Raw genomic sequence first — 25,934 nt, 5'->3', positions numbered from 1 at the left:
CATAGTGTTTTCCTCATCATTTTGTATAAATTTTTCCCATGTGTTGCAAATAATTCTTGCAAACACCTTTTCGATGGTGTATTGTTAGCTTTTAAATCTATTTTTAAATATGATCTTTGTCATAGGAAGTGGTATGCAAGAGCTAACGTTTTTTAAATGGAGATAAGATTTATCTGAAGGTCATTTTTAACCCAGTGATATTCTTAATGTAACATAGAGTCATATAAAGCACTTATAAACACATATTTCCCCAGAGACACCACATTTTGAATGGCCAACAGTCAGGCTGGTCTACTCATTTTTCCCCCAAAGTCTTGCTCTCCTGTGTCTTCTATTCTGAGTGTCCGCTTCATTTCTCTACAAAGACTTTGTTTGTGATCAGTAGCTACTTTTCCTCTTTTGAATTCATTTAGCTTCAGTTGACACTGTCCATGGTGTATCTCGTATTGTTATTTTAATTGCCTTCTGTGTGGTATGTTTTGTCTCCTTAACTAGAACATAAACTTTTGAACATGAAGTCATAGCTTATTGCCTGTTTACATCTTCCACAGTGCATGGCTGCCTGAAAAATGACCTGCCAAATTGGGAGCAACCAGTGTTGCATGTGAGACTAAATAGCAGAATATAGAGAGGGAACCACGAGACTAAAAAGTTTTCAGAAATCCAGATAAAGGAATCTTATTTTAAAATTAATTTTCCAAATTAGAATTTAGAGCTAGTGCCATTAGAAGCTCCCTGGATAGTGGAAGGTAGTATAATCATACTATCACACAAAGGCAAATAAATTGGCTTCCTTCTACATCTCTGGGGACAGGTGTGCTCCTGATCATGTTGGAGAAACTGAGGCAGCTTACCAAACTTTCATTTAGACTTATTATAGGCATCCTCATGGAAGTTCTTATCTTCCGTGGTCTTAACAATTGATTCTGTAGGCTGTTGATTCTAAAAATGGAGATAGGAGTCAAAGTCTGAGACTGTTAATAAGGGTCAGATTTATAAAGCAGAGCTGGTGTCAAATCTGGTCTGTAGATCAGGGCACCTAGAACTGGGACTTCTGCCAGCGACAGCACTGTGTGGGGACCAAAACATTTTGTAAGGAGCCACTTTATGTTGTGTCAGCCTTTTTCATTATGTAAAGGTAAAGCTACAGTTCTGGGGTGGTAGTAGTAGGGCAAAGGTTTGAGAGGAGTAGGAAGGGAGCTGGCTCAGAAACATAACCAAGATCTGACATCAGGGAGAAAAAAGAATTTACTAAATAACGCAATTTGTTGATCTCTGTATGTCTCAGTAGCTGACGTTTCTACCATTTAATGGACTGTCTCTCACTTTAACACTACTTCCTCTATGTTAGCAACCATCATGCAATCCTTTTTTTTAACTAAGGAAAAGCAGCATTTTGGGGCAAAGTGTACCGGGAGAGCACTAGCTTCCCTGGCTCTTCCCTCCATCCCCTCAAATATGCTATTAAGATGAATCCTACAGGCTTGGCAGCCTGCCAGGGCTAAGGAGAAAGATGGCTTAATCGGTAAGCTAGACGAAGCCATCTAATATTTTATCTTAAGTGTCTTACTCCTCTTTTTTTGTTTTTTAATTGTAATTTCCCTTTGTTATTTCCTAGTCTTCAGCAGCAACTGTGTTTGCGAGAATTAGAGGAGGTGACTGTGTCCATATTTTTTTTTTTTAGAAAATTAATATGGGGAGAGCAAAAGAGGTTTGGAGAAGTAGTTTACAATGTTAAGAAGGGGTAACAAAGAATAATAGACATTCTGTGTATGTATTGCTTGTTATATGTCAAATACTATGCAGCGTACTTCCCATTTCTTTAATCCCCATGTAGTCGCACTATATGAAATAGGCATTGCTATTATCCCTGTTTTATAGACAGGGAAAAAGTGATGCTCAGGCAGGTTGAGAAACTTGTCCAAGGTCACATGGCTAATATGTGATGGAACCAGGAGACAAACCAGAGAATTTCATGCTAGAGCCCATACTCTTAGCCCCAAAGCTATTGGGTCAGGAGTTCTAGGTAACAAGCAACAACCAGGGAGGGTTTGAGGAAAAGCTTCCGCAGGAAGACTCCAAAATACTTAGGGAGAAAGTGAACTTCCTGCTTTTATGCAGAATGAGAACATGTGTGTTAAAGAAGAGTATTGGCCTCTTGAAGATCTGAGAACTTGGACACATTTGAGTTTAAGACGGACATGAGAAAAACACCTTCAACGTCCCCCATGGAACCTATAATCACCTTTCATTCAACATACACTCATGAGGAGAGTTTCGGGGGAAAGAGAGCATGTGTTTTGAGTTTAATGCCTACTGCTAATACAGCAAATAGACTTAACTGATATAAAACATTTTTAACAATCAAATATACAATTTTCTGATGTATTTGTAGTAGATATTTCTCAGATTCTGGGCATGATAATCAACATCTCCTGGAAAAATACAACCAGCTTGGAAAAGACAAGAATTAAAAATAAATTCTCCCTGAAGCTAATATGTCAAATATGCCTCAATTGGGCTTTCCTGGTGGCGCAGTGGTTAAGAATCTGCCTGCCAATGAAGGAGACATGGGTTCGAGCCCTGGTCTGGGAAGATCCCACATGCCGCAGAACAAATAAGCTCATGTGCCACAACTACTGAGCCTGCACTGTAGAGCCCATGTGCCACAACTACTGAGCCTGTGTGCCACAACTACTAAAGCCCGCATGCCTAAAGCCTGTGTTCCCGACAAGAGAAGCCACCACAATGAGAAGCCTGCACACCACAACGAAGAGTAGCCCCCGCTTGCTGCAACCAGACAAAAGCCCACGTGCAGCAACGAAGACCCAACACAGCCAAAAATAAAATAAATAAAATTTAAAAATATGCCTCAATTAAAAAAAAAATTTATTAAATAAATAAATAAACTCTCTACCCCACCTAGAACTCCCTAAAATCCAGTCTACAGGTAGATTGGTGTAGATCTAGTGAGGTAGAGTCGTCCCTAGGTATCGGCAGGGGATTGGTCCCAGGACCACATTCCCTCTTCCCACAAGTACCAAAATCCATGGATGCTTAAGTCTCTTATATAAAGTGGCATAGTACAGTATGCGCCCAGTATCCATGGGTTCCGTGTTCTAAGATATGGAGGGCTGACTGTACTTTCACTCTATTTCTCAGTTTACCTGAGTACTTGTCTCTTCTTGAGGGTGTTCTTCATTTGTTCTGCTTGCAGCTGCTTCAAAAAAGACTGTGTTAGTTAAAGCACTGAAACAAAGGACTGTATCAAATAGTCCGACTCTCAAAGTCAACCATATTCAAGTCACTTACACCCAGGACGTGTGATCTGAAATTGGTGGTAATTTCAACTGGTAGCAAGTGGGGTCACTTTTCAAAAAAGGGATTAAAAGTCCTCTATTATAAAGATTGTGTAACAATTGTGCAGAAGGTTTGGAAAGTAGAGAGACAAAATCATCTATTGTCCCACCATCCCCAAAATACTTTTATATTAATATCTATTGAGCATGCCAGGCCCATTGGTAAGCAATGGGGATACATAAGAAAACAAACGAGTTATGATCCGTGCCCTCTTGGAGCAGATGGGCCAGCAAAAAAAAATACAAAATGGGAAAATAGGACTGTGTGCATAGCTGGCTATGGGAGCACACAGGAGAGTGAAGTGTTGTGAATTTGGAATGTATCAGTGATGCTGAGATTTGAAGAATAAGAAGTTAGCTCCGTAAAATGGGGAGATGTGGGGAGAGGCATGTTTAGAAGTTCCAGGCAGAAGGAAAAGAAAGAATGTGCAAAAGTTCAGGAATGAGAAAACATGAGGTCTCCCAGATTATGTGAACCATTAGCTGTTTGGTATGGCTGCATTTTAGAGAGTGGGGAGGGGAGATGGCTGAAAAAAGAGAAGATGGTGAAGGTTTCAATACCATGTCCCATTTCTGCTTAATCTAAAGATGAGAGGAGACTCATGTGATGACAGTATTGTGTGTCCACATGGAGTCAAAGGTATATAATTGTAACATAATAAAGATAAAATTTGTTTAATGTTAGCAACACAATGTTGTATCATTGGTATTTTTACTTGACATGTATCATTGGTCTTTTCCAAGTTACTACATGGGAAATTAATTGGTTAATGGTTATTTAGCATTTAATCATGTTGACTAATGTGTTAATTTAATTAACCATTCATTTATCATTAGCCATTTTGATAACTTCTACTTTTTATTTTTATAAATAATGCTCAATTACCCTTTTCACATTTTTTGATTTATTTCTTTACAATAAATGTCTAGAAATTATATTATTAATTAATTTTTTATTGAGGTATAATTGACATATATAGAAATTATATTATTTAGGCAAAGGATATAAAAACCTTTATGGCCTTTGGAATCTTGTGATAAATTTATTTCATCAATTAGTGCTGGTATCAAGGTAAGAATGTATATCAGATTCAGAACATTTTTTTTGACCATTAGGCATTATAACTCTTTAAAAATCTCACTAATTAAACAGAGCAATATTTAATTTCTGTTTCTATAAATGTTAGTAGTGTTGAACTTTTTTACATTTTGTTTTCAATGTAACTTTTCTTCCATGAATTGTCCTTTGCTGACCTCTTGATTGGTAATATTTTTATTGACACAGAATTTTAAAATTAATTTCTATATTTCTAAATTTAGAACTATGTCTCTTTCAGTGAAATGATAAATATTAAATTATATTACTATTTATTCAATAATTTAATTATTTACCAGTTAATTTTTAAATCTACCTCAAACTCATTTTCCAAATTTGAATCAATGACTTAATAGTATTTATTAAATAATCATTTATGTTCTGATTCAACTTTATTCATGCAAAATTTGTATGAATAGGCTTTATACTAAGGTTATTTATTGGGGCCCTGAACCAAGATGACGGAGTAGAAGGGCATGCTCTCACTCCCTCTTGCTAGAACACCAGAATCACAATTAGCTGCTGGAAAATCATCGACAGGAAGACATTGGAACTCACCAAAAAAGATACCCCACATCCAAAGACAAAGGAGAAGCCATAATGAGACGGTAGGAGGGGTGCAATCACAGTAAAATCAAATCCCATAACTGCTGGGTGGGGGACTCACAGACTGGAGAACACTTATACCACAGAAGTCCACCCACTGGAGTGAAGGTTCTGAGCCCCATGTCAAGCTTTCCAACCTTGGGGTCCGGCAACAGGAGGAGGAATTCCTACAGAATCACACTTTGAAGGCTAGTGGAATTTCATTGCAGGACTTCGACACGACTAGGGGAAACAGAAACTCCACACTTGGAGGGCACACACAAAGTAGTGTGCACATCGGGACCCAGGGGAAGGAGCAGTAACCTTAGAGGAGACTGAAACAGACCTACCTGCTAGTGTTGGAGGGTCTCCTGCAGAGGTGGGGGGTGGCTTTGTTTCACGTGGGGACAAGGACACTGGCAGCAGAAGTTCTGGGAAGTACCCCTTGGTGTGAGCCCTCCCAGAGTCCGCCATTAGCGCCACCAAAGACCCCAGGTAGGCTCCAGTGTCGGGTTGCCTCAGGCCAAACAACCAACAGGGAGGGAACCCAGCCCCACCCATCAGCAGACAAGTGGATTAAAGTTTTCCTGAGCTCTGCCCACCAGAGCAACAGTCAGCTCTATCCATCACCAGTTCCTCCCGTCAGGAAACTTGCACAAGCCTCTTAGATAGGCTCATCCACCACAGGGCAGACAGCAGAAGCAAAAAGAGCTACAATCCTGCAGCCTGTGAAACAAAAACCACATACACAGAAAGATAGACAAGATGAAAAGGCAGAGAGCTACGTACCAGATGAAGGAACAAGAGAAAACCCCAGAAAAACAACTAAATGAAGTGGAGATAGGCAACCTTCCAGAAAAAGAATTCAGAATAATCATAGTGAAGATGATCCAGGACCTCTGAAAAAGAATGGAGGCAAACATCAAGAAGATGCAAGAAATGTTTAACAAAGAGTTAGAAGAATTAAAGAACAAACAAACAGAGAAGAACAATGAAATAAATGAAATGAAAACTACACTAAAAGGAATCAATAGCAGAATAACTGAGGCAGAAGAACGGATAAGTGACCTGGAAGACAGAATGGTGGAATTCACTGTCATGGAACAGGATAAAGAAAAAAGAATGGAAAGAAATGAAGACAGCTTAAGAGACCTCTGATACAACATTAAATGCAACAACATTCACATTATAGGGGTCCCAGAAGGAGAAGAGACAGAGAAAGGACCCAAAAAATTATTTGAAGAGATTATAGTTGAAAACTTCCCTAACATGGGAAAGGAAATAGCCACCCAAGTCTAGGAAGTGCAGTGAGTTCCATACAAGATAAACCCAAGGAGAAACACGCCAAGACACATAGTAATCAAATTGGAAAAAATCAAAGACAAAGAAAAGTTATTGAAAGCAACAAGAGAAAAATGACAAATAACGTACAAAGGAACTCCAATAAGGTTAACAGCTGATTTCTCAGCAGAAACTCTACAAGCCAGAAGGGAGGGGCATGATATACTTAAAGTGAAGAAAGGGAAGAACCTACAACTAAGATCACTATACCCAGCAAAGATCTCTTTCAGATTTGATGGAGAAATCAAAAGCTTTACAGAAAAGCAAAAACTAAGAGAATTCAGCACCACAAAATCAGCTCTAAAACAAATGCTAAAGGAACTTCTGTAAGTGGGAAACACAAGAGGAGAAAAGGACCCACAAAACAAACCCCAAACAATTAACAAAATAGTCATAGGAACATACATGTTGATAATTACCCTAAACGTGAATGGATTAAATGCTCCAACCAAAAGACACAGGCTTCCTGAATGGATACAAAACCAAGACCCATCTATATGCTCTCTACAAGAGACACACTTCAGACCTAGGGACACATACAGAATGAAAGTGAGGGGATGGAAAAAGATATTCCATGCATATGGAAATCAAAAGAAAGCTGGAGTAGCAATACACATATTAGATTTTAAAATAAAGAATGTTACAAGAGACAATGAAGGACACTACATAATGATCAAGGGATCAATCCAAGAAGAAGATATAGCAATTATAAATATATATGCACCTAACATAGGAGCACCTCAGTACATAAGGCAACTGTTAACAGCTACAAAAGAGGAAATCGACAGTAACACAATAATAGTGGGGGACTTTAACACCTCACTTACACCAATGGATAGGTCATCCAAACAGAAAGTTAATAAGGAAACACAAGCTTTACATCACATAAAAGACCAGATAGATTTAATCGATATTTATAGAACATTCCATCCAAAAACAGCAGATTACACTTTCTTCTCAAGTGCTCATGGAATCTTCTCCAGGATAGATCATATCTTGGGTAACAAATCAAGCCTTGGTAAATTTAAGAAAATTGAAATCATATCGAGTGTCTTTTATGACCACAACTCTATATGACTAGATATCAATTACAGGGAAAGAAATGTAAAAAACAGAAACACATGATTAAATGAGGCTAAACAATATGTTACTAAATAACAAGAGATCACTGAAGACATCGAAGAGGAAACCAAAAAATACCTAGAGACAAATGACAAAGAAAATACAATGATCCAAAACCTATGGGATGCAGCAAAAGCAGTTCTAAGAGGGAAGTTTATAGCTATACAAGCCTACCTCAAGAAACAAGAAAACTCTTAAATAAACAATCTAACCTTACACCTAGGAACTAGAGAAAGAAGAACAAACAAAACCCAATGTTAGCAGAAGGAGAGAAATCATAAAGATCAGAGCAGAAATCAATGAAATAGAAACAAAGAATACAACAGCAAAGATCAATAAAGCTAAAAGCTGTTTCTTTGAGAAGATAAACAAAATTTGTAAACCATTAGCCCGACTCATCAAGAAAAAGAGGGAGAGGACTCAAATCAATAAAATTAGAAAGGAAAAAGGAGAAGTTACAACAGACATTGCAGAAATACAAAGCATCCTAAGAGACTACTGCAAGCAACTCTATGCCAATAAAATGGACAACCTGGAAGAAATGGACAAATTTTTAGAAAGGTATAACCTTCCAAGACTGAACTAGGAAGAAATAGAAAATATGAACACAGCAATCACAAGTAATGAAATTGAAACTGTTATTAAAAATCTTCCAACAAACAAAAGTCCAGGACCAGATGCCTTCACAGGTGAATTCTATCAAACATTTAGACAAGAGCTAACACCCATCCTTCTCAACTCTTCCAAAAAATTGCAGCAGAAGAAACACTCCCAAACTCATTCTATGAGGCCACCATCACCCTGATACCAAAACCAGACAAAGATACTACAAAGAAAGAAAATTACAGACAAATATCACTGATGAATATAGATGCAAAAATACTCAACAAAATACTAGCAAACAGAATCCAACAACACATTAAAGGGATCATACACCATGATCAAGTGGGATTTATCCCACGGATGCAAGGATTCTTCAATATATGCAAATCAATCAATGTGATACACCATATTAATTAATTGAAGAATAAAAACCACTTGATCATCTCAATAGATGCAGAAAAAGCTTTTGACAAAATTCAACACCCATTTATGATAAAAACTCTCCAGAAAGTGGGCATAGAGGGAAACTACCTCAACATAATAAAGGCCATATACGACAAACCCACAGCAAACATCATTCTCAATGGTGAAAATCTGAAAGCATTTCCTCTAAGATCAGGAATAAGGCAAGGATGTCCACTCTCACCTTATTATTCAACAGCGTTTTGGAAGTCTTAGCCACGGAAATCAGAGAAGAAAAAGAAATAAAATAATGCAAGTAGGAAAAGAAGAAGTAAAACTGTCACTGTTTGCAGATGATATGACACTATACATAGAGAATCCTAAAGATTCCACCAGAAAACTACTAGAGCTAATCAATGAATTTGGTAAAGTTGCAGGATACAAAATTAATGCACAGAAATCTCTTGCATTCCTATACACTAATGATGAAAAATCTGAAAGAGAAATTAAGGAAACACTCCCATTTACCATTGCAACAAAAAGAATAAAATACCTAGGAATAAACCTACCTAGGGAGACAAAAGACCTGTATGCAGAAAACTATAAGACACTGATGAAAGAAATTAAAGATGATACCAACAGATGGAGAGATATACTGTGTTCTTGGATTGGAACAATCAATATTGTGAAGATGACTATACTACCCAAAGCAATTTACAGATTCAATGAAATCCCTATCAAATTACCAATGGCATTTTTTATAGAACTAGAACAAAAAATCTTAAAATTTGTATGGAGACACAAAAGACCCTGAATAGCCAAAGCCGTTTTGAGGAAAAAAAATATAGCTGGAAGAATCAGACTCCCTGACTTCAGACTATACTAGAAAGCTGCAGTAATCAAGACAATATGGTACTGGCATGAAAACAGAAATATAGATCTATGGAACAAGATACAAAGCCCAGAGATAAACCCACACACCTATGGTTAACTAATCTATGACAAAGGAGGCAAGGATATACAATGGAGAAAAGACAGTCTCTTCAATAAGTGGTGATGGGAAAACTAGACAGCTACATGTAAAAGAATGAAATGAGAACACTCCCTAACACCATATACAAAATAAACTCAAAATGGATTAGAGATCTAAATGTAGGACCAGACACTATAAAACTCCTAGAGGAAAACATAGGAAGAACACTCTTTGACATAAATCACAGCAAGATCTTTTTTGATCCACCTCCTAGAGTAATGGAAATAAAAACAAAAATAAACAAATGGAACCTAATGAAACTTAAAAGCTTTTGCACAGCAAAGGAAACTACAAACAAGACCAGAAGACAACACTCATGATGGGAGAAAATATTTGCAAATGAATCAATGGACAAAGGATCAATCTCCAAAATATATAAACAGCTCATGCAGCTCAATATTAAAAAAACAAACAACCCAATCCAAAATTGGGCCGAAGACCTAAATAGACATTTCTCCAAAGAAGACATACAGATGACCAAGAAGCACACGAAAAGCTGCTCAACATCACTAATTTTTAGAGAAATGCAAATCAAAACTACAATGAAGTGTCACCTCACACCAGTTAGAATGGGCATCATCAGAAAATCTGCAAACAACAAATGCTGGAGAGGGTGTGGAGAAAAGGGAACCCTCTTGTAATGTTGGCGGGAATGTAAATTGATACAGCCACTATGCAGAACGGTATGGAGTTTCCTTAAAAAGCTAAAAATAGAATTACCATATGATCCAGCAATCCCACTACTGGGCATATACCCAGAGAAAAGCATGATTCAAAAAGACATCTGCAGCCCAATGTTCATTGCAGCACTATTTACAATAGCCAGGTCATGGAAGCAACAGCTGAATGGATAAAGAAGATGTGGTACATATATACAACGGAATATTACTCAGGCATAAAAATGAACGAAATTGGGTCATTTGTGGAGACATGGATGGATCTAGAGACTGTCATACAGACTGAAGTAAGTCAGAAAGAGAAAAACAAATATCGTATATTAACGCATATATGTGGAACCTAGAAAAATGGTACAGATGAACCAGTTTTCAGGGCAGAAATAGACACACAGATGTAGAGAATAAACGTATGGACACCAAGGGGGGAAAGCTGTGTGGGGTGGGGGTGGTGGTGTGATGAATTGGGCGATTGGGATGGACATGTATACACTGATGTGTATAAAACTGATGACTAATAAGAACCTGCTGTATAAAAAAATAAATAAAATTCGAAAAATTTTTTAAAAATAATAAAGTTATTTATTTAGTCACATGATTTATATCTCTGTTGTTCAGACAGTGCAAGAATATTTTCACTATTACTGCTGTATAAAATATTTTAACTTTTGGGATGAATTAAAAATTCCCTCATTAATTACTTTTATACACAAATAATGTGTATAATATATATTATATGTGTTTGTTTTTATAGATTAAATATTAAAATTTCTAATAACTTAGATGTTCTCGGTTTTAATTCACACATTGGTTATCAAATATGGCAGTTAAAAGGATTCCTCAATACTCTAGGTAGAATGCATACAAGTTTCCAAATACATATAGGAGTATTTTACAAAAGGAAAGTAAGTTCCCAATTACTCAAAGAAATCTAACATACCTGATGCTACAGGATGAGCATGTTTACGTGAAGTTATATACTTTCTAGTGCTCCACCTGAATTTTTTTGAATTAATCGCAGTTTGAACAATTGTTACCTTTGTGAAATCTTCAGTGCCTTGTATCTGAAAGTTGACAGATTACAAGCTATATCATACAGTTGAATGTTTCTCTGTTAGGCTACTATCTCAGACCCTCTCTAAATATCTGGGCCTGAAAATTGACAGTAGCAATAGATATTAGATATCTTTAAATACCTGGATATGTTAGTTTTGTGAGAGTCAATATTCTACATACTTTCACTGATTTTTAATTATTTTGCTCATTTTTATTACAAATGAGAAAAATAATCGAGTTAATCATCAATGACCCTTTAAAATATCACCCAGAAAGTTTTTCTATGCGGCAGGAAGAAAGTTTGAAAATCAATGGATTTCAAGAAATCTTCCAACCTTGTGACTGTCTTCAATATGCTTTGCATAACATTGGTGCCCAAATCCACAGTGAGCAGAGTTTAATGCCTAGGAGAGTAGACAGGGTTGGGCAGGTTTGGGCTGCCTTGAGAATCTCTTACTTGGTCATCTAAATTCCCAACCAGCACCCCCCAACTAAGCTCTATTGTTATGTATTCAAGAATAGAGTTGGGGAGCACCATAGTTAAGAATAATGTTTTACTTCCTCTCACTTGGCATCAAATTGATGCTAGTGGCATCCACGTAGAAAATTTTCTTGTGACTGTTTCTCAGCTTAGAATTCCTCTTATTCCCACCTCAGTTTTTTCCTTGTGTCCCAAATCTACCTTTTAAGCACTTCTACCACAGCTGTTAATGTTTATTAATCTATTTATATATGTTTCTTTTCGCTTGGTTGAGAGATCTCTTGAGGGCAAGCTGAAAGTCTCATTCATCTTGACCACTTTAGCATCTAGCACTGTTTCTGTCATAGTTGCTTTTAAAAAATACCTGATTTAATTGACTCTAGGTCCCTCTTTCAAGTTACTTTCTTTAGCTGTATTTTATGTGCCCTCTGATTCCTCCTGACATGTGCCTCTCTTACTCTACACACACACAGACACACACATAATACAGTCTTACTTCTTTCTTTCTTCTCATGGCACAGCTTCTCATTTTAATTGGAAGGGTAACCCAACAGCTTAAATATGAGAAGCCCTTCATTTCTACATTCACTTTGAAAGTATCTGGGGAAATACCACTGGTACTCACTTCAGCATGGGACTGACAGAATATTTTTAGAGCACTGCTGTTACAGTCCAGAGAGAGTAGTCCTTCTGCAATATGTACATGAACTTAACAGGTCCTCTTTTGCTATTTACAGTTGCACCAAAATCTAACTGTGGTCAAAATGTATAGCTTGGCCTAATTCATTGACAGTGAATAGGAATAGCTTGGTGTTTGGGCTACCCAGTCCCAAAGCAATCAATTAATTATGTGTGTGTGTGTGTGTGTGTGTGTGTGTGTGTGTGTGTGTATGGAGGTGGTGGGGGAAAGGGAGAGAATGAGAAGGTGGAAAAGTGACAATTTTTCTAATATTAACACGTTGGACAAATGGCATATTGACCTGAAGATATGAATCAATATTTCTTTACCTGATGGCATGTTATAGGAATTAAGAAAGGAGCCTTATAAGCTTTTCGTAACTGACAATCTTCCACAGCTCCATGAATGAGGATGACATAAATTACAGTTTCATCATAGATATCAGTTTTGGTGTTCTTTGGTATATTTTTTACATAAACATTACAGAGTTTTAACTGCATCTTGTAATTCCAATCCTATAAGAAAAACACAATTTCATAGTCTATTGTTTATAAAGTTTAATATAAATTCCTAAATAGTTAATTTCTAACAAAACTTTAGGGCTATTTCACTCAGAAAGAAATACAATTTTATATAAACACCTCTTACCTCATAAGATAAATGTTCCCTGATTTTTTTGACAGTAATAGAAAGTCCAAGTTTTAGCCACATTTTATATTCAATGTGAGGACAGAATTGTTCAAAAGCTTCATACAAGTGATGTTTGGGAATAAAGTATGCCTGGAAAGAAGAGGATATCAATTCTTTTAAAGTCTTTTATTGAATTTCTTACAATATTGCTTCTGTTTTATGTTTTGGTTTTTTGGCCGCGAGGCATGTGGGATCTTAGTTTCCCAACCTGGGATGGAACCCACACTCCCTGCGTTGGGAGACGAAGTCTTAACCACCTGACTGCCAGGGAAGTCCCAGAGGATATCAGTTTAACATTTCATCCTGTGCACCCATGATTTAATGAAATGAGGTTTTCTCATTTATATATGTAACGTTAAAGCTAATAATTTAAATTATATAGCTTCATGTTATTTCCTGGAAACCTAATAAAATGTATCTATTTAGTAAATATTTGTGCAATCTTGTCATACACTAAGCACTAAAAGACTACATGATCCAATGAGAGGTTCTTTATTATTCTTACAGATTCTGAAAAAAATAGGAAACCAAGTATCAAAGATCATTTAACCTTTTCTAAAGACATAAGTATTTCTAAAAACACATTATTTGAGGGGAGCGAGTGTTTTGGTCAATAATAAAATGCGGATACTAACAATGAACAGACTATTGGCTATTAGGAATAAGCTGCTATGAATACAGAAGACACTGTGTGTGTTGGTTTTAATTTCTCTTAGTAAGTATCTATGAGTGGGGTTGCTGGGTAATAGGGTATGTGTGTATTTAACCTTATGAGAAACTGCCACACTGTTTTCAGATGAAGTTGTAACATTTTACCCTTTAACTAGCCATGTATGAGAATTTCAGTTGCTTCACATCCTTGCTAATACCCTGTGTTCAGTTTTTTTATTTTTAGCCAATGTAGTAGGTGTGTAGTGATAACTTATCATGATTTTAATTTGCATTTCTCTGAGAGCTAATGATATTGATTATCTTCTTCATGTGTTTATGGGCAATTTGTATATTCTTTTGTGAAGTATCTGTTCAAATCCTTTGCCCAATTTTTAAAATTGAAGCATAGTTGATTTACAATATTATACTAGCTTCAGGTGTACAACATAGTGATCCAGTATTATTATAGATTATACTCCATTTAAAGTTATTACAAAATATTGACTCTATTCCCTGTACTGTGCAATATATTTTTGTAGCTTATTTATTTTATACATAGTAGTTTGTACCTCTTAATCCTCTACCCTTATTTTGTCCCAACCCCTTCCCTCTCCCTATTGGTAACCACTAATTTTTTTTCTGTATCTGTGAGTCCATTTCTGTTTTGTCATATTAATTTGTTTGTTTTCTTTTTTTAGATTCCACATATAAGTGATAACTTATAGTATTTGTCTTTCTCTGACTTATTTCACTAAACATAATACCCTCCAGGTCCAACCATGTTGTTGCAAATGGCAGAATTTCATTCTTTTTTTATGGCTTAGTAATATTACCATCTATATGTATATAATATATATATAACCACTTAGGTTGCTTCCATGTCTTGGCTGTTATAAATAATACTGCTGTGAACACTGGGGTACATGTACCTTTTCGAATTAATGCTTTCATTTTCTTCATATACCTATCCAAGAGCAGAATTCCTGGATTATATGGTAGCTCTATTTTTAGTTTTTAGGAACCTCCATACTGTTTTCCATAGTGGCACAAATTTACATTCCGACAAACAGTGTACTAGGCGTTCCTTTATCCACATCCTCACCAACATTTGTTATTTGCAGACTTTTTTTTTTTTCACTTTTTGACTGCACCTTGCAGTATGTGGGATCTTAGTTCCCCAACCAGGGATCAAACCTGGGGCCCCTACGGTGGAAGCACAGAGTCTTAAACACTGGACTGGCAGGGAAGTCCCATTGTTATTTGTAGACTTTTTAATGATAGACATTCTGACAGAGGTTTTATTACTTCATTAGGGATGGCAAAATGGAGATATTCTAATTCTGTCATTCTACATTTGTTAGCTGGAATTCTTCTACACAGAAGAATTTTTCATCTTTTTTTTTTTTTCTTTTTAGCTTCCTTGAAAGAGTTCATAGAGGAAAGGCAATATAAATGTTTAATTTTTTCTTTTTTAAAAGAAGCAATCCAGAATTCCCTGGTGGTCCAGTGGTTAGGACTCCGGGCTTCCACTGCCAGGGGTCTGGGTTTGACCCCTGGTTGGGGAACTAATATCCCGCAAGCTGCATAGCATGGCCTCCCTCCCCCCCAAAAAAATATATATATATAGTAAAAAAATAATAAATAATACACAGTCCTTTCAAAAGAAAAAGAAGCAATCCATTTTCAGAGACATAAATTGATATCCTAGCAACCTTTATGGAATAAAAAAATAGGTGTCATTATCAACTTATGGGTTTTTATATATTTTGGAGATTCAATTATTTACAGTCATTATTTTTTCTGAGTTCACATTAGGCCAGTGGAAGCCTCTGCTGCTTTGAGGATTTTGTCTTCAATTGTGTGTCAGGAAACTTCCGTCCACTTTGCTCAACTTTTCTAGTAATAAACCCCAGCTCTTTGACTTATTCCCTTCCTTACCCTCCAAATTATGGTATTGATAGTTAACATATCCCATCTAATTTTCCCATGAGAGATCTCATATAACCAGTTTTTCTGGTTAAATCCTTGTTTCAATATAGTAGGTTAACTTTTACAAACCATTTTGTTAGGACATTATAGTGTGTTCATAAAATTTTATAACAAGTTTTATTTCTTTATCATCCATATTTTTAAAAAAATTGTCGCTAGACTGTAAACATATACAAGTACAAAAATAACCTTAAATTTTGTACTAGATATTTAACAAGGTACAACAGTAAGACATTAGGTGATGTTTTCTGACCTCCACTACAGTTTTGCAGGTGGCAGAATATTTCATAGGTTCATTAGTCAAGCAGTTTAGCTCTCCTATTATTGCCCCACTGATCACAAAGTCTGTGTAAGTTATTTGGTAATCTTTCTCCTCTGACTCCCAGATTATTTGGTCAATTCCCAAACCTGGCTTTGATCTTTGAAGCTGTTCAGGAACAAAGAAAGAAAAAAAATACATAGGCCAGTTAATTTACCAAAACTATTTAATTTATGGCTTTTTCCCCCTTTGATTTTAACAGTTTTAATATTTATATATTGTTTGAGAACATGTATTACTCATAACTTTTAAAGTGAATTTATTAAATTAGCAATGACTTGGAAAAAAAAATTCTTAAATACTCTGATCTTTCTGATTCCACCTACTCACTCAACCTACACCTGTCTTAGAATGGCTAAAAGCCCAACTCAAACATAAGATAAATAACAATGTATATTATAACTTTCCAACTTAATGCTGATCCTTTGAGGTTTCTTGTTATCAATAGCAATGTATGGCTTAAAGGTGATGGCTGGTATTATCACTGTGTCTGAGGAAGAAAATTGTTGTTTGGGTAACAGCTGCTGTCCAAAAAAAGGAATAATGGAGTTCTTAACATTGAAAGGTATTTATTCTCTATTATGTAACTTTTTAACTAGTGCTCACAAGGGCATTTATAAATGTCTCTGCCTTACCTTTACCATGCCTGAAATAATTACATAAATTCCTTGGGGCTCATCACCTTCTTCAAATATATCATTTCCACAATCAAATGTTACAACTCTGGATCTTTCCTAAAAAATATCACCAAGTATGTAAGCTATAAATAATATTTTAGTGGTGATTGGAGTTTACATTTTTTAAAAAGTTGTACATTTTTAAAGTAAATGTTACTTTGAAATATCTGAAATTTTGTGTTAGTAATAAATTTGTAAGAGAAGATAGGAATTATGGCTAACAAAAAGAAGAAGGTGGATATTCACAGGTATATGTAATTTCAGATGGGGTGTTCATACATAGATTAAAAAACAATCTAATCTAGGAATAAGAATGTAGTAGAAGGATGAAAATATTTCATTTGGATGAAAAATAGGACAGATAGAAGCTAATGGCACATATGTGTCTTATATATACTCGTGCTCTAAAGAACTGATGAAGTAATAAAAAAATTCATTCATTCAAAATATTTTAAGCAGGTGAAAAAAATATAATTTGTCTTTTGTTACTTATTTGATATAGAAAAAGATGTTAATAGAACAGGTTAAATCTGTTTATTTGTTCATCCCACAAACACTTATTGAACACCCGCTATGTGAGATGCTACATGGTAGGAGTTGAGTATTCAAAAGCTGGATGAGGTAAAAATTATAGTAGGGGAGAGAAATGTAAAGATAATAATTGTAATATAATGTAATGATGCTATAATAAAGATATATAGTAACAGTGGTGATTCCTTTGGTCCTCCAAACTCTGGATGGACCATAGGATGTTCTTCTACTGGTGGGGTATTTGACTCTAAAGGCTGCTTTTCAGAGTACCTTTGGCAGGGGTGTTTCCAGAGAAGCAATAAGCAGAGGAGGTTTGGAGGGAAAAAAATGAAAGCAAAGAGCATTTCAAGATAAGTAAATAGCACACACAGAGGAATGGACTTAAAGAACAGTATAAAGTTCTTGGGCCATGAGTGGTTCAGTATAAATAGAGTATGAGGTATATGACACATGGGTAACAGAAAGTAAAGATGGAGAGGTAGGCAGGAGGCAGATTGTGGGAGAACTTTGCATGTCATTCAAAGAGATTTTGATTTTATCTTACAGGTAATCAATGACATTTAGATAATTTAAAACTGAAGAGTATCATGGTTAAATCTTTACCTTTTAAAATATCATTTGCTGATACATTAGAGATAGTATTACTAGCAAATACAAATATTACCTGAATAAAGCTTATATGGTCTTGGTCTTTATCTAGCCATGGAATATGATAGAGCGCTTTGGCAACAGTAAGAGGTTTGTACATATGTTGAAGATCAAGTATCTCTCTTTTTCTGGCCATTATTAACTAAAACCACAAAAGTTAAGAAAGGAGATGAACAAAATTGGTGTTCACAGAATGTTTAAAACAATTATGGTTTTATACTATTTCCTTTTCTTGCTCTTCTGAGATTTTTGTTCTTCCATGGAAACCTTCAACCTCTCCCGTTATAGCATTTTTCTATGTTATCATTATTCTGAAGTCACAGATTACTTTTAAAAGTAAAACTTATATGTCCATGACACTCTCTCACTTTGTCCCAGCTACCAAATGTAAAATAGATAGCTAGTGGGAAGCAGCCTCATAGCACAGGGAGATCAGCTCGGTGCTTTGTGACCACCTGGAGGGGTGGGATAGGGAGGGTGGGAGGGAGACGCAAGAGGGAGGGGATATGGGGATATATGTATATGTGTAGCTGATTCACTTTGTTATAAAGCAGAAACTAAGAAAAATAAATCTTTTACCGAAGTATAGCACATATGCAAAAAGTGCACAAATCATAAATGTCCATCAAAGAACATTTACCACATGAAAATATCTGCGTAACCAGCACCCAGATTAAAAAATAAAACATTTATTGAACCCTAGAATCCTCTCTTATGTTCTCTTCTAGTCATTACTCTACCCCAAATTAATCACTCTTTTTCTATTACCATAGTTTAGCTTTGTCTGGTTTTGAGCTTTATCTGCATGAAATCAACGAGTATGTACTAAGTTGTGTCTGGTTTCATTTGCTCAACATTATGTTTCTGAGATTCATCTATAATGTTGCAAGGAGCAAACATTCATTCATTTCATTTTCACTGTTGTGTAGTATTATGTTTTATGAATATACCACAGCTTTATTTATCTGTTGTTGATTGACATTTGGGCTGTTCCAGTTTTGGACTTTTGACATGCTGCAGTGAATACTTGTTTGCTGTACATATGTACTCATTTCTGTTGTATATATGGTTATATAATCTAATTTCTGGGTCTTAAGATATGTATATGTCCAAATTTAGTAGATTCTGCCAAATAATTTTCCAAAGTGATTGCATCAGTTTATATTCCCACTCTAATGTTCCAGTTGCCAACACTTGGTATTGCCAGTTTTTTAGGTTTTTTTTTGTATTTTAAGTATTCTGATGGTTGTGTATTTGTATTTACTTTTGTGTTTAATTTGCATTAAGCTTATGATGATGATATTTGGCATCTTTTCTTATGTTTATTGGCCTCTAGAATATTCTCTGTTAGGAAGTGCCTGTTCAAATCTTTTGCTGATTTTTTAAAAAAAATGGATTTTCTGTCCTGTTCTTATTGATTTGTAAGATATTTTTATATATTCTGAACATGAGCACTTTTTTGGATATATTTATTTTGAAAACTTCCTCTACCTTTTTGTGGATTATCTTTTCATTATCTTGTAACCTTTTTTGTCTCTCATTTTCTGCATTACTGTCTTCTTTTGTATTTAGTTGATTTTCTGTAGTGAAACATTTAAAACTCCTTTCTCATTTATTTACATGTAATTCTTTAGTTATTTTCTTTTCTATTACCACAGGGGTTGCATTTAGCATCCTAGAATATAACACTCTAATTTGAATTTATAACAGTTTAACTTCCATAACATACAAAACTCTGCTCCTTTAACAGCTTCATCCCCACCCCTTGCAGTTGATGTCATAATATTACATCTTTATGTGTTGTCTGTCCAAAACACAAACTAAATATTTTAAAAAATGCATTCATCTCTTAAATATTACATTACAAGCCAAAGCTGTAATAATTCTAGCTTTCAGACTAATAATTACTTTAAAAATATATTACTCTCTTAAATCATGTAGAAAACAAAAAAAATGGAGTCAGACACAGTTATTACAATAATACTAGCTTTAATAATTGTCCATGTATTTACCTTTACTGAGATTTTTATTTCTTCATATGGGTTTGAGTTATTGTCCAGTGTCCTTTCACTTCAATCTTCATGACATGTTTTAGAATTTCTTTCAGGGCAGGTATAGTGGTAATGAACTCCCTCAGATTTTGTTTGTCTGAAAATGTCTTAATTTCCCTCTCACTTCTAAGGACATTTTTGCTGGATATAGGATTCTTAGTTGACTATTTTTTCTTTTAGTACTTTGTATATATCAGCCCATTTTCTTCTGGTCTCCAAAGTTTCTGATGAGAAATCTGCTGATAATCTTATTGAGGATCCTTTGTATGTGATGAAGTTTTTCTCTATTGCTGATTTCAAAATTCTCTCTTTATCTTTCAGCAATTTGATTACAATGTGCCTTGATATGGGTCTATTTGAGTTCACCCTACTTGAAGTTCACTGAGCTTCCTGGATGTTAATATTCATGCCTTACATCAAATTTAGAAAGTTTTCAGCCAATATTTCTTTAAATTTCCTGTCTGTTCCTTTCTCTCTCTCTTGTCTTCTTGGGACATGTACATTGCATGTGTTGGTCCACTTGATGGTATCTCACAGGTCCCTTAGACTCTGCTCACTTTTCTTCTATTTTTTACTTTCTATTCCTCAGATGCTATAATTTCCATGGTCCTGTTTTCAAGGAGACTTATTTTTTTTTTTTTTGCCTTTTAGTTCTTGCCACGTGGTGTTATACATATTTTACCTTAGGTTCATTCTTAAGGATTTAGAGTTTTTAATTGCTATTGTGAATACAATATTTTTCCACATTTTCTTTAGTTGTGGAATAATTTTGAAAGTTGATCTTGTTTCTGGAAACCCTATTGAATTATTTTATTGATCCTATATTATCAATTTTAAGTTAATTCTCTAGGGTTTTAGATTAAACAATCAATAGGCAATAACAGTTTTATTCTTTTTCCAAAACTTCCATCTCTCAAGTTCCTTTTATTTTTCTTCTTGATCTGGCTAAGACTTACAAGCACAGCATTCACTACCTGGAATGGTACTGTTCTTCTGACTTTAATGGGAATAATTCTAAATGTTTTGCCATCTAATACAATGTTTGCTTCAGATTTTTAATAGATACTTTTTATCCAGTTAAGGATGTTACTTCTTTTATTAGCCTTTGAACATTCTGAATGAGAGTTGGATTTTATCAAATGACTTTTCTTCTTTGATCTCTTAATAAGTGAGTTATATAGCTATTTTGGGAGACAAAACCTTCTTAGTCATAGTGTATTATGCCAGATTCAACTAGCTACTATTGTGTTAAAAAGTTGTATATATGTATTCACAAGTATAATAACTTTTTTTCCCTTATACTATTCTCGATTTGGGGAATAAATTTTATACTTACAGAATGAGTTGGGACCCTCTCTAACTTTTTACATGTCATAGTACCATTTAAATAACTTAAAGGAAATGTAATTAATTCTTACCCTATAATTGAGTGTTCTTATAAATCATAGTTTTTATGGAAAAAGTTGTTTGAGTGTCACAGGTAACTCCCAGGAACATATTGATACTCAGTTTAGCCTAGGATGAGGAATAGTTTCATTATACCTTTAGTCTGGGTGCAAAGCATAGAAAGAAGTTGTCCCTCACTATGGCAAGAAAGGAAAGGGAAGTTGACCAATAGAACTGCAGGAAGGAAACTCTCTCTGATAGGTGCTTTTCTTTAGACAACTATTTTAAGTTATATATTTATATTGCAGGAATGGCCTATATTGGAAAGAGCCAAAAGTAGGTTTGATGATCATAAATAACTATATATCAAGTAAGTATATTTGCTTTGAAAATATTCTACCATACCTTATTAATTTCAAAACCTTCAATTTTATGAAGAATTCCTTTTAACCTGAAAACTTTAACAATTTCTCTAGCCAAACTGAGCATGACATTAATCTCCTCCTTTGTTTTCATAGTGACAGCGATTTCTGGGTGGTCATACTCTAAGTAGCCTGAAAAATAACAAAATATTTTCAGAGGAAATAGGACATTGCTTAAATATTTCATGTGGACAGTAAGCTAATATTTCTTCTTTAAACTCATGGAGTATAACCTTCACCACAGGGAAATGTATCTCTCCCTGAAGAGGCCTCTACAATCAATCAAAATTCACCAGTAGTTACAGAATTCTGCCTGACATTTTCTTGTCGGCAGCCCATACCTGTGTCTAAGCCCGTGAAGGACAGACAGCCCTAGTCCTAGGATCAAAATTATACTGAAGCACCTATGCTGGACACTGAGAGGCTCTCCTGGGCTCTAGGTTTGGAGTTCATGACCCAATTTTTCATTCTGTTTAAATGAAGATTTCTGACTACAGACTGTGTGCTTAAATATGGCTTCTGATCAAGTTCTCTCACTCCTCCTGGGTCATTTCCACCTGTCCTGCCTGGGCATCTAGATCACTCATCTATGTTCTCCTGCCTGTCTGATGTGGATTCCTGGATGTCCATGAGAGTTTCATCCACTTAGGACTTTTTCTTGGTCATGACCTCTTGTCTGGCTTGACAACTATCTGCCATGCAAGATCTCTCATGCTTGGCCTCATTCCCAGGCTTGCTGTGTTCTTTTGTTGTCCACCATCTGGTACCAAACCCGCTTCTTCTCCATACACATAAACACTGTGCTATAGGGATGTGTCTGTCTCACTCCCAGGATTTGTGCTGCACTAGGACCATGAATTGGTGTGATTCAGAGAACAGGCTGTTGTCACGTTTGGGCACTGAGCCTTCTAGCAGTCACATCAGTGATCTGTGAGGCTCTGTTCCGATTTCAACTCGTTTTAAAGCCTAAATTGTCAGATGGCAACTCTGTGGCAAACAGAGGAAAAAATAGCTTCTTTCCTTGTGTTGCTCAGGAAGGTATGTTTGGAAGAAAACAGAATTTATAAGGTGATAAAGACATGCATAAAGACAGGCATAACCATGGCGTGTTTTCTTTAAACAGAAATTAAAAGTCCTTCACTGTGGTATGAGGCAGAGAGAACAAATGTGGAGGGGTAATATTACACTATTCTCATCCAGTCAAAGATACGATCATGTTGATTGTTGAAGTTATTCATTTTATTATTGATAGTAAGTAGGTCTCCTCAAAGATCAGTTTCGTTATCAAAACCATTGCCTCTCTGAAGAAACGATGATAAGAGATGGTCATGTTAGATCTTTAGGGTGAGAGGTACCTACCTAGCTCTTTCATAGCATGTCCTGTATTCTTCGTTATCCTCCTTAATAACATCTACAGAACAAAAGAAATGTTTTGGGAGAAAAAACTGTTATAAAATGTCTTTACATTTGCAACTGATGAATTTTTAACCTAAATTAATAACTTTAGGGCTTCCCTGGTGGTGCAATGGTTAAGAATCCGCCTGCCAATGCCGGGGACATGGGTTCAAGCCCTGGTCCGGGAAGATCCCACATGCCGTGGAGCAATTAAGCCCATGCTCCACAACTACTGAGCCTGCGTGCCACAACGACTGAAACCCGTGTGCCAAGAGCCTGTATTCCGCAACAAGAGAAGCCACTGCGATGAGAAGCCTGCACACTGCGATGAAGAGTAGCCCCCACTCACTGCAACTAGGGAAAGCCTGCAAGCAACAACGTAGACCCAACGCAGCCAAAAATAAATAAATAAAATGAATAAAAAAAATAACTTTAAAGAAAAATATGATGGGGAACTTTTCAGGAATTAGAATTGAATTTTGTGCAATGAATTTTATTTTACTCTAGCAAGAGTGGTGGAGAGGATAAGAAGCGGCATTACCTAGGCTAATTTTGAGAAGCCTAAAGGTAAGTCATATATTTTTTCTTAAAGTAACTTACTTTAGGATATTATTGATTCTGAAAACTGCAGGCATGCTACTACTCTCCCATTCAATTTTTGATAGCTTCCAAATTTTGGAAACAGGTGTGGCTTTCAACCTTAAATGAGATAGAAGTTTTAACCAAACTGTGTGGGAGCAGAAATGAGGACTGAAACTGGCCGATATCTTAGAGATTCAAGTCCTTCTGTATTTTCTACTGTGTATCCTCAATGTGAGTGGTTATAAAAGGTAATAAAATTCAGCAAAATAGTTTTATAGTTACAGGTGGTGAAGAGAGAAAAGATACAGCTCTTTGTATTCAACTACATATTGAGTGTCAATGTTCTCAAGTACAAAGCTTTGGGCATATAGCATATAGAATATAGCATTCAGGGCTTCCCTGGTGGCGCAGTGGTTGAGAGTCCGCTTGCCGATGCAGGGGACACGGGTTCGTGCCCCGGTCCGGGAAGATCCCACGTGCCGCGGAGCGGCTGGGCCCGTGAGCCATGGCCTCTGAGCCTGCACGTCCGGAGCCTGTGCCCCGCAACGGGAGAGGCCACAACAGTGAGAGGCCCGCGTACCGCAAAAAAAAAAAAAAGACTATAGCATTCAAATGTTCTAAATTATCTTGAAAGATGACTGCTTAATTCCACATAGCTGGCAAATTTGTGGGGACATATAATCTGCCTAATTGAGAAAATGAAAAATAAGGTCTAGAACTTAGGCCCTAGCATTCTCTTTGCTGTTTATTAGCTATGTGTGTGACTTTGGGCATAATCATTTAACCTCTCTTGGCTTCATTTTTCTCATCTGTATAATGAGAGAATTAGATGTGGTTTCCCTCTAAGTAAGTTATTGGTACTCCTTTCCATTTGCCATATCCCCATCCTTTACTTCTTTCATTATTTACTGTGGGAAAATCAGGGATATAGAGAAATAGAAGGAGCCTTTGGGAATTATGAGGAAGGTCCGTTGGCTCAACCCTGCCATCACTTATCGTCCTCCAATATTTCCTATTTAATGCATCTGTAGCCTGACAGATCCTGGAACTTGCATTGAGAGAAGCTGACCGCTGCACACAGGTTTCATGACAGCTCCACAAGGACAAAAGGATGTGATCCAAGAGCCTCATAACTTGTTAATATGGCATAGACACTTCAGTAAGGAGCCTTTTGAGTAATCTAAATGTTGATCAGTTTCAGTTTTTACAGACAATTCTTAGCAAACCAGGAATCAAAGGTCATATATAGACAGAAGACATGATGGGTGAGGGAGACTGAGGGGTGAGGAACATAAACCATTTTCTTAGTATTTAAAGTTTTCCTCACCTGTTTAACCTGTTTAGAACTGGCAATCTTATCAATTATAGTCATTATGTCTGCTTCACCTTGGATATATCCTTTTAGTATAGCATACTTGAAGGACATCTGATGACTCATCTTTTTATCTAATATCTGCAACAACTTTGGTGTTACGAGCTAAAAAACAGGACCACTATTTAATATAAATTGTACAAATTATAGTTGATTTTATGTTGGTTAGTTTAAAATAGGTATTAATAAAAAATGATATGCTCTCAATGGTAACTATAGTAACTTGTCAAGATTCTTGGTTATTTTATTCATAGTATCTCTATAATTTCATGGCTAGAGCTATTTCCCCATAACTAATAATATTAGATGTCTCTGTGAGGTTAAGACTTTATTCTTTACTTATTTCCCTTAGAGAGAATTGCATGCTATTTTCAACTGGTTTAAATTCTTGGAAAACAATGTGATTAATCTTCTGGGCTTAGGCCATAAAATGACCGTCTATAAAGTACTGTCACTTTTACCTGCTAAACCTCCCACTAAACTTTTCACTAGATGGTTCATTTGAGTGAGAGTCCACCACAACTATACTCCCTGTTTGACCCCACAATTAACTTTTCATTGTTTCTTTGCTGAGGGTTATCTGTTACCCTTGTACAGTCTCCTAACTTCAGCAGGGTTGGCTGATCCCTAAGTCCATGCTCCATAATCTCCACACTCATATAGAAATAAATAACTACTCATTATACTTGTTATAGGAAGACATTAATTAGACAGTCAAAGGTCATTTTTGATGCTGTGATTTTATAATATTATGAGTTTATATAACACAAAATGTGTATTTTTCTGTTTC

The 25,934-nt window shown here is 35.9% G+C and overlaps 1 protein-coding gene across 1 annotated transcript in view; it reads right to left on the bottom strand.

Moving 5' to 3' along the window:
* Positions 1-861: 861 nt before the first annotated feature.
* The window catches only part of SLC9C1 (solute carrier family 9 member C1), a 93,506-nt gene continuing 68,433 nt past the window's right edge, over positions 862-25,934 (bottom strand). Inside the window, exons 17-27 of the mRNA XM_024735320.1 lie at positions 25,100-25,249; positions 23,155-23,206; positions 21,779-21,927; positions 17,953-18,078; positions 16,716-16,814; positions 16,015-16,188; positions 13,080-13,211; positions 12,761-12,946; positions 11,156-11,279; positions 3,168-3,232; positions 862-942 (exon numbers count right to left, since the gene is read on the bottom strand). Coding sequence (XP_024591088.1) covers positions 862-942; positions 3,168-3,232; positions 11,156-11,279; positions 12,761-12,946; positions 13,080-13,211; positions 16,015-16,188; positions 16,716-16,814; positions 17,953-18,078; positions 21,779-21,927; positions 23,155-23,206; positions 25,100-25,249 — 1,338 coding nt within the window. The remainder of the gene's footprint in view (positions 943-3,167; positions 3,233-11,155; positions 11,280-12,760; positions 12,947-13,079; positions 13,212-16,014; positions 16,189-16,715; positions 16,815-17,952; positions 18,079-21,778; positions 21,928-23,154; positions 23,207-25,099; positions 25,250-25,934) is intronic.

Source organism: Neophocaena asiaeorientalis, unplaced genomic scaffold (genome assembly GCF_003031525.2).
Source record: "Neophocaena asiaeorientalis asiaeorientalis breed wild unplaced genomic scaffold, Neophocaena_asiaeorientalis_V1.1 scaffold136, whole genome shotgun sequence".
Taxonomy (NCBI): domain Eukaryota; kingdom Metazoa; phylum Chordata; class Mammalia; order Artiodactyla; family Phocoenidae; genus Neophocaena; species Neophocaena asiaeorientalis.
The sequence above is the reverse complement of the archived record's forward strand: the minus strand, read 5'-3'. Positions and strand labels throughout refer to the sequence as shown.